Source organism: Mustela nivalis (genome assembly GCF_964662115.1).
Source record: "Mustela nivalis genome assembly, chromosome: 19".
In the NCBI taxonomy this organism is placed as follows: domain Eukaryota; kingdom Metazoa; phylum Chordata; class Mammalia; order Carnivora; family Mustelidae; genus Mustela; species Mustela nivalis.
This window is the reverse complement of record NC_139038.1, coordinates 22,945,119-22,957,137: the sequence shown is the minus strand read 5'-3', so window position 1 is coordinate 22,957,137 and position 12,019 is coordinate 22,945,119. Positions and strand designations below refer to the sequence as shown.

Below are 12,019 nucleotides of genomic sequence, written 5' to 3'. Positions count from 1 at the left end.
ACGTGTGTGGAGCGGCAGTTTCGACAAGACATCATGGAGCTCAGGATGTGCCTAGGAAGCCTGGGGAGGTAGAAGCCTTTGTGATTTTTAACCAAAACGTGAATTTCAGCTAATTCTGTGAGTAAAAAGGAGCTCAGGAATATATAGGGCAACCTGAATTCAGCTGTGAGGCTGGAACCTGATTCTTATCTCCTAAGTAGCTGGCGTCACACCCCACCAGGCACTCCCTCCCCATCCAGAGAAGCTGGATCCTTGTTCCATGCATGTATTTTACTTTATATGTGGTTATTTCTAGATGGCCACAGTAGAGAAAAGGACCAGAAAAATCGGAGCACATACTCCGTAGAGGGACTTATCTTTTACAGAACTTCTAGTCCTGCACTATTTGGCATACCACCTAAAGTGGCCTCTGGTGGGGAAATGAATTCAAGCAGATTAGATGAAAATCTCAAGTTCAAAGGCACTCTTCCTTACAGCTGTACCTTGTACCCCATTCCAGGTGGCTAATCAAAAGATTAAGCAACAACAACAAAAAATGTTAAGCAACAAAAGGGCCTCTTAAGAAAGTCCATCATCGTATTTTCTACCTTGTATTTGCCAATCAATTTGCCTGTAAGACTGAAAGCTAGGGGTGGGGGAGGTCTCAGTCACCAACTGTGCCTGGTATGGCACCCAGCACACAGTTACTCAGTAAATCTGATTGGACGGGTGGATGGGTGGATGGATGGACGGACGGATGGATGGACTGATGGACGGATGGGTGGACCAAGGGGCAGACAGACAGATGGATGGATGGGTGGGTAGGTGGACGGATGGACAGACAGATAGATGGATCTGTGAGTGGGTGGACGGATGGACGGACAGATGGCTGGATGGGTGGGTGGACGGATGGACAGATGGATGGATGGATGGACGGACGGACGGATGAATAGGTGGATGAAGGGAAGGATGGACAGATGGATGGGTGCGTGGGTGAATGACTGAATACCAGCAATGCTCTAATCTAAGTAACTCATTACATTCAAGTGTTAATTACTTAGTGTACAAGATGACAAAAGCACATGGCAAATGAACACTGAGTAGACATCAAACAGGGAAAAGGGGTTTGTAATAGAGCTAGCCACCTGTTGGCTTCCAGCACCAAAGCAGGATGGTAAAGAATGCAAACAAGCGTTGCTTCTTTTGGAAAACAGGAACGAGAGCAAGCAATGTACAGTCTTTTTTCCCATCCTTTGCCAACCAGAAGAGGGAAGGCAGATCTGGTTCACTCCACGCCGAGCAGTTCTGTGGGCATGGAGGCTACACCCGTAGGCCAGCACCTGCAAGAGGGCTGGGGCATTGAGCACCCACTGCCAGCAGAAGCTGGTCTTCTTACCTGTCGCCCGAGCTTGGCCCCTGCTCCAGTGTGCCCGCAGAGGAGGGGACCGTCCCACCCCCTGTGCTGCTTTCAGCCCTAGAGCTCTGGGGAGGGGGCTCTGGGCCTGCAGGAGCCAAGGTGCTGCCATCTGTGGGCGGGAGTGGCGGCTGGAAAGCTGGGGCTATGTGCTTTCTAGTTAGAGTGCCACCCCGCCGGTGGGCCTGGAAGTCCATAAGCTTCACACCAAAGCTACACAGAAAGAAGAAACAGTCAACACAGCATGCAAGCCGACTAGTGAGACAGAAGTCCATCACTCCACACGTGTTACAACCCGCGCACGGCAAGAGCCACCCGACTTGCCCCGCATGCAGTGAGGCAGCAAGAACCAGACGAACGGTCATTGCTATTATCGAGGCAAGCAGCTTGCCTTGGCTTTAAACCTGAGCAAGCAACAGACCTGGTACTGATCAATGTCCTGTCTCAGTTCGGGTGTGAACAGCTGAAAGTCCGTGGACAGGCCTTGTATGGAGTGGGGGACATCACGTCCGCGTGCCCATTCGCCTACCACCCAGTGGCCTCCTCACTTCCATGTGTTTGGCGGACGGGGTGGCAGCCGAGGGCAGCATCAGGACATCACACCACACTGCCTCCCTGGCTGAGGTGTACGAGCCCTAGTGTGGGTACATGTGAAGAACAGATCTGAGAGGATTCATGATCCCGGGGGGGAAAAAAAAAAATCACTGCTTTCGGGAAGGAGATGGTGGTTGGAAGACGGGGAGAAGGAAAATTCACTTTTCACGTAAGTGACCTTATGTGATGGAGGAACTCTCAGGCTTTTCAGTTTGAAAAGTAAACACGTGTGGCTCCCTGAGCTCATGTGTGCTGGGTCAGCTGGCAGGAAGAACCTACCCCGGAGATAACCGAGGATCGCATGTGCCAACCACGGCCACGATGCTGCATTTTGTGACTTCAAATACATGAAGGCTAAACTGTGCGGTGGCCAGTGTGTCATCAGGAAGCAGGACCTACTGTGTGACTGGGGCTTCAGAGAAGTAAAACTTTTGCACACAAGAAATGTGGGTTTCAGAGGGACAGATAGGAACGTAAAGTATTGGCCTTCGCCTGGACAAAACAACAACAAAGCAAAAGGAAAACAAAAAAATCAAAGCTCACTATAAGATCAGGCAATGAAAAAAACTATGAAATTTAGTTGTGAATCTGTTTACTGGTTTAGTTGTAAAACTGTGTCCGGTGATGTTATTCCGTGTGTGTGCATGAAGCACGTCACCCTGCAGGCCTAACTTAACCTTTCGGGTGAACACAGTGGCATTTCATCATATGGACTTAATGGTTGGCCTCTGCAGGCACAAAACATAAACAGCCTCATTAAGCATTGAAAATCCCACTAAACTCGCCCGTGGAGCATAGAACAGAGATTGACGTCTCTCACTAATGCCCACGCAGCTGTCTTTTTTCCTCCACAGTTGGCAAACAGAGAAGTACCTCCAGCTGAACACCAAATTCAGCGCTGGCTTCCACGAAGGGCCAAGTTATACCCAAAATAGGTCTCTTTAAACACCACATCCGACAACTCACAGGTGCGAGGTGGGTTATTCTCCTATCTGTCCACAACACTTAAATTTCCTCCCACCTTCCCTCTCCTCTTCCCCCATCAAGCACTTTTAAGTGACTTTGTAGCATGTGTATGATGCTTATCACAGAGCAGGTGAAGCTTGGACGCATATGCAACAGATGTGTCCTGACGAGCTACGTGTCTGCCTTGGGGGGGGTCACGTTTAACGTTTGGAACGAACTAGAGCGGAATTCCTGAAATATCTGGACCTAACAGTCATGGGTGCACCGTGGGCCGCTCTCATACTACAGGTTCATTGAGGCAGTACCAGATCCTGAGGGTTTAATAATTCTTCTATGTGACATCTGCTGCTGGAGGAAAGTGAACAGCTGTAAACACACCTCTCCTTCTTCACCAAGTCCCCTTCCATGACCGCCATGCTGGCAGGCCGCTTTCTCTCGAGGGTCCCTGAGTCAGAGTCATTTCCAGTGTGAGATGAGTGATTGGAATTTGGGGTGACGAGAGGCACAAATGCTTCCGATACGTTAAATTCCACCTCTGCAAGGAGAAAAAGAAACAAACATGCAGGTACACCTTAGAGACAAGGCAGGTTTGGTGCAGACCACTGAAATAAGGCAAGTATCGCACTGAAGTGAGTATCGCAATAAAGCGAGCGTGATGATAAAGCAAATATCACGATGAAATGGACAATCCACTAAAGTGAGGATCACAATAAAGCAAGTCAAATGGCTCTTCTGGTCCCCAGTGCACATCAAAGTTATGTGTGTACTGTGCTGCCATGTGTAAGAGCATTAGGTCTACAAACACAGGGCACAGACCTTAATTAAAAAATACTTTATTGCTAAGAAAGGCTAACCATCATCTGAACTTCCAGCGAGTTATAATCACTGACCGCAGATCGCTATAACCAATATAACGAGAATGGAAAAAGTTGGAAATACTGCAAGAATTGCCAAAATGGGACAGAGACATGAAATGAGCAAATGCTATTGGAAAAATGGCAGCAAAGGCGGGGCGGCCACCAACCTTCAACTTGTAAAATAAATGCAACATCTAGGAAGCGTGGTCAAGTGAAGCGCCATGAGACGAGGCCGGCCAGCACATAAGGTGTACGGCATATGGGCACACGAGGCTTAAAAATTACTCCCAGCTGTTTCACAAGTGCAACCCCCTGCCCCCTCATCTTCTCAACAGTTTGCCAAGCCAGGGGGAGGAAATAAATTGAGATAAGGACAGGGTATAATTCAGAATATAAGTTACACAATTCCTCTGCTTTCTTCTTTGTAAAAAGAAATTTTTTAAATAAAATTTTAAAAAATCATGGAATATGGAAGAAGACAATAAGCATGGATTACTTAAAAAAAGAAAGGTATTTACAGTTTGATATAAAATACAAATAAAAGGCAACAGCAACTCCATACTGCCTATAGCAGTTTTTCTAAGATTTGTTTTCCCAAAGAAATCTTGGGCAAAATGCCAGTTTTCATCCACGTGTCATGTACTTGTTGAGAACCTCCATGAGTGAGGCGTGATTTTCAATGGTGAGGAGACCCGGGGAAAGGAGAAACGAGATCGCCCTGGTGTCACGGGAGGTGACAGTGGGGCCACTCCGGGCAAAGTACGGGGCAGGAGGTCTGGACTCACAAAGCTTGCCCTAGCAGTGTCCCCGAAGGGGTTCATGGAACCTCTGAAGATCCCAGGACTACAACAAATATAGTTTGAAAACCTGTTCCCTATTGCCTGAAATCCTCTTTCTCTGACACAGTCAACTCCCACCTTCACAAAATGGCTCCAATCAACCTATCCAGCTTCATCTTTCACCTTTACAAAAACCCGGCTCTCCGGCCACCGGAGCAAAAAGCTGCCTTCCAAGTGGAAAACTGCATATCCGGTGTCACCCTTTCTCGAAAGCGGTTCTGGTTCTTTGTGCCCAACATCTGAGTTTGTATAACCATCCACCCTTCCTTCTAACACGTGGGATAGTATCTGCTTCTTCTCCAATGGCAGACAGCATATCTCACCGGCAGACATAGCGCCGGGGGTACCGAGTGCACACTGGCTGAGTGGATACCCCCGGGGTGAAGTGAAACAAAGAGAAATACAAAATAATGTGGACGCACGCAAGGGGGTTTAAAAATAAACGTGAGCCAGTCACGGAATCGCGAAGGGGTTACTGAAGCATTTTCTTCTTTAAAAAATTTTCTATACCATCATTGTATTGTTTGGGCAGTCCGTGAAGTCGAAAAGTTACGTTACCTTCAGGGAAGAACCAGTCGGCGTGCTGGATAATGGGCTCAATGACCGCAACCACGTGGACAGAGGTGGCCGCTGCCATTTCAGCCAGAGTTCTGCAAAGGACATTCACAGTTAGACCACTTTCCGCAGGCAGCCTCTAATTTCTGCAGGTTGTGTCAGAGCAATTTAATTATTTTGGGGTTTTTCTGAAGATTATTTATTTATTTGAGAGAGAGCGAGCGAGCACGTGTGAGTGGGAGAGCTAGAGGGAGGGAGAATCTCAACCAGATTCCTTGCCAAGCTGGAGCCCGACACGGGGTTTGATCCCAGGACCTGGAGATCGTGACCCGAGCGGAAACCAAGACTCCAACGCTTAACTGACCGCGCCACCCAGGTGCCCCCAATTTAGTTACTTTAAACAAGAAAATACACACAAATGCAAAAACTAGATCCATGGGGCTCTGGCCTCAGCGTGTGGCAGTGACGCCCCAAGAGGAGAAATCGCCCTGACTCGGCTGTCACTCCTTAGTCTGCATGCGCTGGGTTAATGGTGTGTCCAAATGCTGATTTTATGTTGGTTTGGAACAGGGTTGCAACCAGGCATTTTCCCACTGGAGCAGTATTGCCCAAGGTAGTCATCTCATACGACCCAAGACACCACTGACAGCTTTGCCCACAATATAAGCGAGAGTGTGCACTGTTCTGGTGTGCACGTTACATCGGAGAACCTGAGCCCCGTGTTTACACAAACTACTAATTAAGGCTGTCACATCTGTGGCCTGGTCCCAAGAGCAGGTTTGGAAGTTGAGGGTGTGAATGCCAAGGTTCAAAAGGAAGAAAACAGGTAAGAGTCGTTATCCCTAGTGTCAAGGAGCTCACGTTCCAGTTCAGAGTCAGAATATCACAGAAGCCCAAAAGCTGCAAAGGCCTGACATTTAGGGAGAGCCCAACCATGGGGGTCACAGGAGCATGAGGAAGGTTCAGGACGCAGACTGTGGGTCCCGCCACTTCCCTGCTTTAAGGAAACTTTAAGCAAGTTCCTTGTCCTCACCTGTAAGAATGAGGACAGAAGCACCTACTTCAAAAAGGTTACTTGTGAGGATTAAAAGAGGTCATTATGATGCCCCCAGAGTAAATACCAATGTTGGTGATTTCCCAGGAGCTCTCTACCTGGGCTCCCAGACCCCTCTTTTCTATTCAATCTGCATTTCTCGATGCCAACAAAAAAGAACACGGACAGGGGGCAGGAGCAATGGAAGAGAGGGAAGCAGACTCCCTGCTGAGCAGGGAGTGTGACGTGGGACTTGATCCCAGGACCCCAGGATCATGACCTGAGCCAAAAGCAGACGCTTAACCTACTGAGCTGCCCAGGCGTCCGCAAATTATCTTTTAAAATGCAGTTTGATCAACTCATTCTTCTGCTTAGAAACCTTGATGCCGAGCACCTGGGTGGCTCAGTTGGTTGAACGTTCGGCTAGGTCGTGATCCTAAAGTCCTGGGATCGAGTCCCACATCGGGTTCCCTGCTCGGCAGGGAGTCTGCTTCTCCTCCTAACCATTCTTCTCTCATGTTCTCTCTCTCATTCTCTCTTTCTCTCCCAAATAAATAAAATCTTAAAAAAAAGAAAGAAAGAAAGAAAGAAAGAAAGAAAGAAACCTTGATACCTCCCTGACCATTTATGACCCAACATAAGTTCCAAAACCTCCACCAGATACATAAGGCCCTTCAGCACCTGGCTCAGGCTTCATATTCCTTGGGCACAGTCTCCTGGCCCCAGTGCTCGGGCCATACAAGACCATGTGACACCACCCCCACCACCAGGCCCTTTTCACATACACAATGCCTTTGCTCATTTGGGCCACACCTGCAGGAAGCTATTCGTTCATCCAAGCACAACCCAAGTGCCTTTTCCTCTGCAGGGCTCTCCCTGCACTTGTCACCCTGAGCTGTGCTCCTCTGATATGCACTGTGGCCGTCGTGCTTTATAAGGTCTATGGCAGCCCCGGTGCCACGGCCATTCAGCTGCCTGCCTGCCCAGCAGCAGGGCCCTCTGAGGACTGCACGCAGGACCGGCCTCTAGGACGGGGTCCAGCTCACGACAGTGTCCCGAGAATGTCCGCTATGTGGAGAGACCAGGCTCATAAGCGCAAGTCCGGAAGGGCACCTTACCCTGGAACGGGGTCTGTCCCCCTGCGGCACAAAGACAAGATTAAAATATTGTGATGTGGGGAGAGGTCACTTACCCTTCAGTTTTGGCCCATAATAAGTTAGGGCCTAACACAATTGCAATGTTGCTGGGAGTCATTTTATTGACGTCGCTGGTCTGAGCAAGCTTTGCAAGGAACTTGATTAAATACCTGGGGGAGAAAAGAGAAGAAAATATTTGCAGGAACAGCATCCTCCAGCCCCGGGTTGCTCTGGTGCTAAGTGCAGAGTGGAGTCGAATCAGAATCTGGCTCAGGTTCTGTATCTTACAAAGTCCTGTGCTCTCTCTTTCAGACGACAGACTCCGTTAGGACTTGGAAGAGGAAAACAGCTCACAAGAAGACCTCCACGATTCAATCCCTACTTGCTGTGTATTTCCCACCCTTTCTCCTTTATGCCCTATCTATCAACCCCTCAGGAAGTTACAATCTGGTTAACAGGTGGCTTGATATGTTTTAATGTAGGCATGAAAAGATACAAGAAGAGGGACATTGCTTAGAGAAAGCTGTATTTGAAAATATGTGGTAATTATGAAAATCTCCAATTTATCGTATAGTTATAGTCTCTCCTATACAAGCACAGCACTATAAAATCAAAAAATTAAGAATAACCTCACTATCTATTAAAAGGGGGCTGATTAAATAAATTAAATATATCCATAGAGCTTAGTGTAGTGGTAGAACCCAGGACTGAAATTAAAGGTCAGATAACATGCCACAAATTTCACCGGCAGAATATGTGTCATTTTGGACCAAGTCCTCTTCTACCATTTTCTTTGGTTTTCAATACTGTGGGCTGCCTTTTATCCTTCTTCTCTTTACACTTCTTCAAAGTCATATTTTAGGTCAAAAGGAAAGTGGAGATGAAATTTTAGAAATGTATTCCACGGTAAATTTTCTTAGAAACAGTAATTCCACAAAGCAATATGTAATTTCCAATTCTGCACATTTCATCTAATAGGATGATTTATACTCTATTAAAAATAAATTCTATAGCATATATAAAGGCTACTGCAGAAAATAGAATTGTTGATTAATTTTTGCCTTTTACATATTGGACTTTTTTTTTTTTTTTGGTAATTTATTTAAGTAAGCTCTACACCCAATGTACGGCTTGAGCTCATGACCCTGAAGTCCAAGAGTTGTGGGCTCTACTGACTGAGCTGGGTCCAAATCCAACACCCAGTCAGGCCAACTTTCCAGAACTTTCTCCTAGTAGCTGCAGTGGTAAGCTGACCAGGAGACTGCTGTTAATGCAGACCATATGCGGATACGTCACACGGTGATATGTTTCACAATAACATACATCAAATCCCACTGCCAGCAACCCCCAGTTCCTCTCCGAAGCACTTGCTTGGTGTGCTTGGACCGAGTGACCTCTGCTGCAGATGGCACCTCTCTTCACTCCAGAGTCACTGTGGCTTGCTGGCTTAATTTGCAGGATACCAGTCATACATACCTAAAGTTAACAAAATTTTGTGGTGGCAACTTTTGACATGTTCTCCACAAATCCTGAAGCTTTTTGTCTTGATCCTGCACACTGAGAAAAAAAAAAAAAAAGCAACCCGTATTCATAACCCTTTATTAGGACACATCATTAGCAACCCCTGGGTTAATAACAGGCTACGTGAACAGCGATGCCCTCGATGACAGAGAAAAAGCACAGCTGGAAAATAGGACAGGTTTGGAAATGAATACATATGGAGTCAAATACTTCACTCTGAGCCATGAGTTAGCCTCGCCAAGACTTGGTCTCCTGATGTGCCTGCCTGCAGATAAGAATGTTGATTCTGCCCAGTGACAGGGAGGTTCTAGAGGTATAACCTGCAAAACCATCTGCGCCCATGCCTGGCACACAGGAGACAAGACACCGCTGAAAACTCTGTCCCAGAAGGTGCCAATCTCCACGAGCAGCTTCCTGGAGCCCAGATTTCTTGCTGGTCCAGCCACAGGGGGGCTGGCCGAGCTCCCAGGCACCCAAACCCCCGTGCCTCTTCCTGCCCTTAACTCCACCCAGAGGCTCCAGGCCCAGCAGCCCTGTCCTGTTGTGAAGCAGTCACAGGAGCTCTTCCACTCTATGGTTTCCACGTGCAAACTTCCATCGACACAAAAGAGGGCTGGAGAGGGTGTTAGCAGTCACCCACACAAGGTACCTTTGGACCTAAAATGTCCTCCACAACTGGACCAATCTGGACTGGCAGGTAGCGGGTAAACGTAATTATATGTTAGAGGCTAGTCGTTGTGTCACCGGGATGCTGACCTTTCTCACATACGGAGGATCCATACCCCCAGAAACAGATGCCTGCTTCGAAAAGTGTATTTTTTCATGGGAACCGTGTTGGGAGTCTTGGAACCGAGAGAAGACTCAGGCGCAGGAGGAGCAGAGCAGGCGACCCAGCAGAGGAGACCCCAGAATGCTCTCCTACTTGACATTGCTGTCGGGGCCCATTTATTCAGTCTCACAAAAATGGACATTTACAATAGGCTGGGCCACACGCAGTGTCCAAGTATATGACCGTGACTGTGAACTTACTCTGATTTTTTTTTTTTTTGAGATTTTATTTTATTTGTCAGAGAAAGAAAGTGAGAGAGAGAGAGCACAAGCAGAGGAAGCAGCACACAGAGGGAGAAGCAGGCTCCACGCCGAGCAGGGAGCCCGATGCGGGACTTGATCCCAAGACCTTGGGATCATGACCTGAGTGGAAGGGGCAGACGCCTAACCAACTGAGCCACCCAGGTGTCCCTGACTTTTTCTTTTTTAAAGATTTTATTTATTTACTTGTCAGAAAGAGACCACAAGCAGGGGCGGGGGGCGGGGGGAGCAGCAGGCAGAGGGAGGAGAAGCAGGCTCCCCACTGAGCTGGGAGCTCAATGCGGGGCTCAATCCCAGAACCCCAGGATCATGATCCGAGCCGAAGGCAGACATTTCACTGACTGAGCCACCCAGGTGTCCCTTACTCTGAGTTTAAAAACCTTAATAGGGGTGGAAGCACCTGCTACTGAAGACTACATGATCAGCCCCAGCTGCCCGTCTGCTGGGAATGGGTGACATGGCTAAAGACAGGGGAAGGACAGGATGGGAAAGGAGATCTGTTCCTTCTCCCTTAGGGTGAGCAATTAGGCTCCTATGGGAGGAACTGAGTCAGAACCATGAGGCACAGGTTAACAAGGAAGCAGGCTGGCCGGCCAGAGAGAAGCCCCTGGGGCTTTTAGGACAAGGCTGCCAACAGCTTCTGGCACAAAAGCTGGGCATGGGGGAGGAGGAGCAAAGAACAGGGATAGAGTCTTTGGGGCAGACAGGTCTGGGTCTGAATTCCCACTCTGCAAGTTACCTGCTGCTCCCTGGGCCCCGTGCCTCCCCCGCCTCGGTTTCTGCAAACCACATCTGTCTTTTACGTCGCTGATCATGGATGACAGGAGGTAATGGGTATTAAAATTAGTAGGTACTAAGCACACAGTAAGTGTTAACTAGTACTGTCAACACTGTATTACTGCACAACTGAGCTTCCCCACGGCTTGCCAGGTACATTGCCGCTGGCCAGTATGACATCTGTCATACAGCCCATGATAGGGCTTCCCTCCCTCTAAAGGGGTTTGAGACCAGCTGCTCTAGTAATACGGGTCCCACTACATGTCTTCATCCATATACATCATGCAAACTGAAGCCAGTGCTTAAGTGCTCACATTCCCACACTAATAATACTACTCCATATTTTCACCCAACACGTAAGAACTGAGGCACTTATTATTTAACACATGTGCTATTTTAATGTTATTTTATGACCCCGAGAGTAAGGTGATTCACAAAGGGGATATAATATCCTGTCATTTCCTTTAACTTTGAAAACTCTGTGTTCTTTAAACTTACCTTGCAACTTGTGTCCATTCTTCATACAGATTAAAAGTCATCAGAGGTTCAGGCAGTTCCCGTAAATAGGACTTTAAAGCACCTGAAATTGTTAACATCCAAGGGGTAAGCCTGGGAATCTCGGGATGGATTATTTTTGCAAATTGAAATATCTCAGTTACAACCTGCCGAGAATATCTGAAACAAGCCATGAATCAGCGGGAGTAGTTACAGAGCATGGGGTGTTCCTAAAACAAATCCTGGCCCTTGCAAAATAGATTTGAGGGGTCAGTAGAAAATAAAATTAGCTTCAAAGTAACCTAATGGACATCATTTCCCAGGCAGATCTAGACTATGAAGGAGAAAAAAGGGAAGGAAATATAAGCAGGTCACCAAATATTTGGGTTAGAAGCTACCTTCTCCACCTTTACTTAATAATCAGGAAAACAAAGAAACTCCCAAAACAGGAAAAGGTGTGTGTGTGTACCCTTATTCAGTTGTATTTGTCATTTCAGCTTGTCCAATTAAACCTATATAGGGAGACCATTTCAATTTCATCAGAATCTGAAAATGAACACTGGATTTTTAAATGGTGATGTGTCTGAGATGGGACCCACCCCCGTGAGGGCGACTCCTCACAGCTCACCTGCAACAGCATGGGGGTCAGAGTAGAACTCATCCAGGTGAGAAGTAGAACAGTCTAAAGCAGCTTTCAGTTTCTTTAACTTGGAGGCCCCAGCCCCAATTCGGAAAAGGCCCTAAAGACAACAAAAGGCCATGAG

General features: G+C 47.5%; 1 protein-coding gene across 10 annotated transcripts in view; it reads right to left on the bottom strand.

Annotated features, from left to right (window-relative positions):
• Positions 1–12,019, bottom strand: part of ARHGAP17 (Rho GTPase activating protein 17) — an 85,648-nt gene that overhangs the window by 13,496 nt on the left and 60,133 nt on the right. For 6 of the 10 annotated variants that reach the window (XR_014306536.1, XR_014306538.1, XM_082714804.1 and 3 more), the window contains 7 exons: positions 11,884–11,995; positions 11,259–11,340; positions 8,850–8,930; positions 7,430–7,543; positions 5,208–5,299; positions 3,332–3,488; positions 1,376–1,606 (listed from right to left, as the gene is read on the bottom strand). Coding sequence is in view for 7 of the 10 variants with exons in the window: in XM_082714804.1 (XP_082570930.1) it covers positions 1,376–1,606; positions 3,332–3,488; positions 5,208–5,299; positions 7,430–7,543; positions 8,850–8,930; positions 11,259–11,340; positions 11,884–11,995 (869 nt within the window). In the remaining 3 variants the exon portion in view is untranslated. The remainder of the gene's footprint in view (positions 1–1,375; positions 1,607–3,331; positions 3,489–5,207; positions 5,300–7,429; positions 7,544–8,849; positions 8,931–11,258; positions 11,341–11,883; positions 11,996–12,019) is intronic. The other 4 variants (XR_014306537.1, XM_082714807.1, XM_082714808.1 and 1 more) reach the window with 1 other exon arrangement.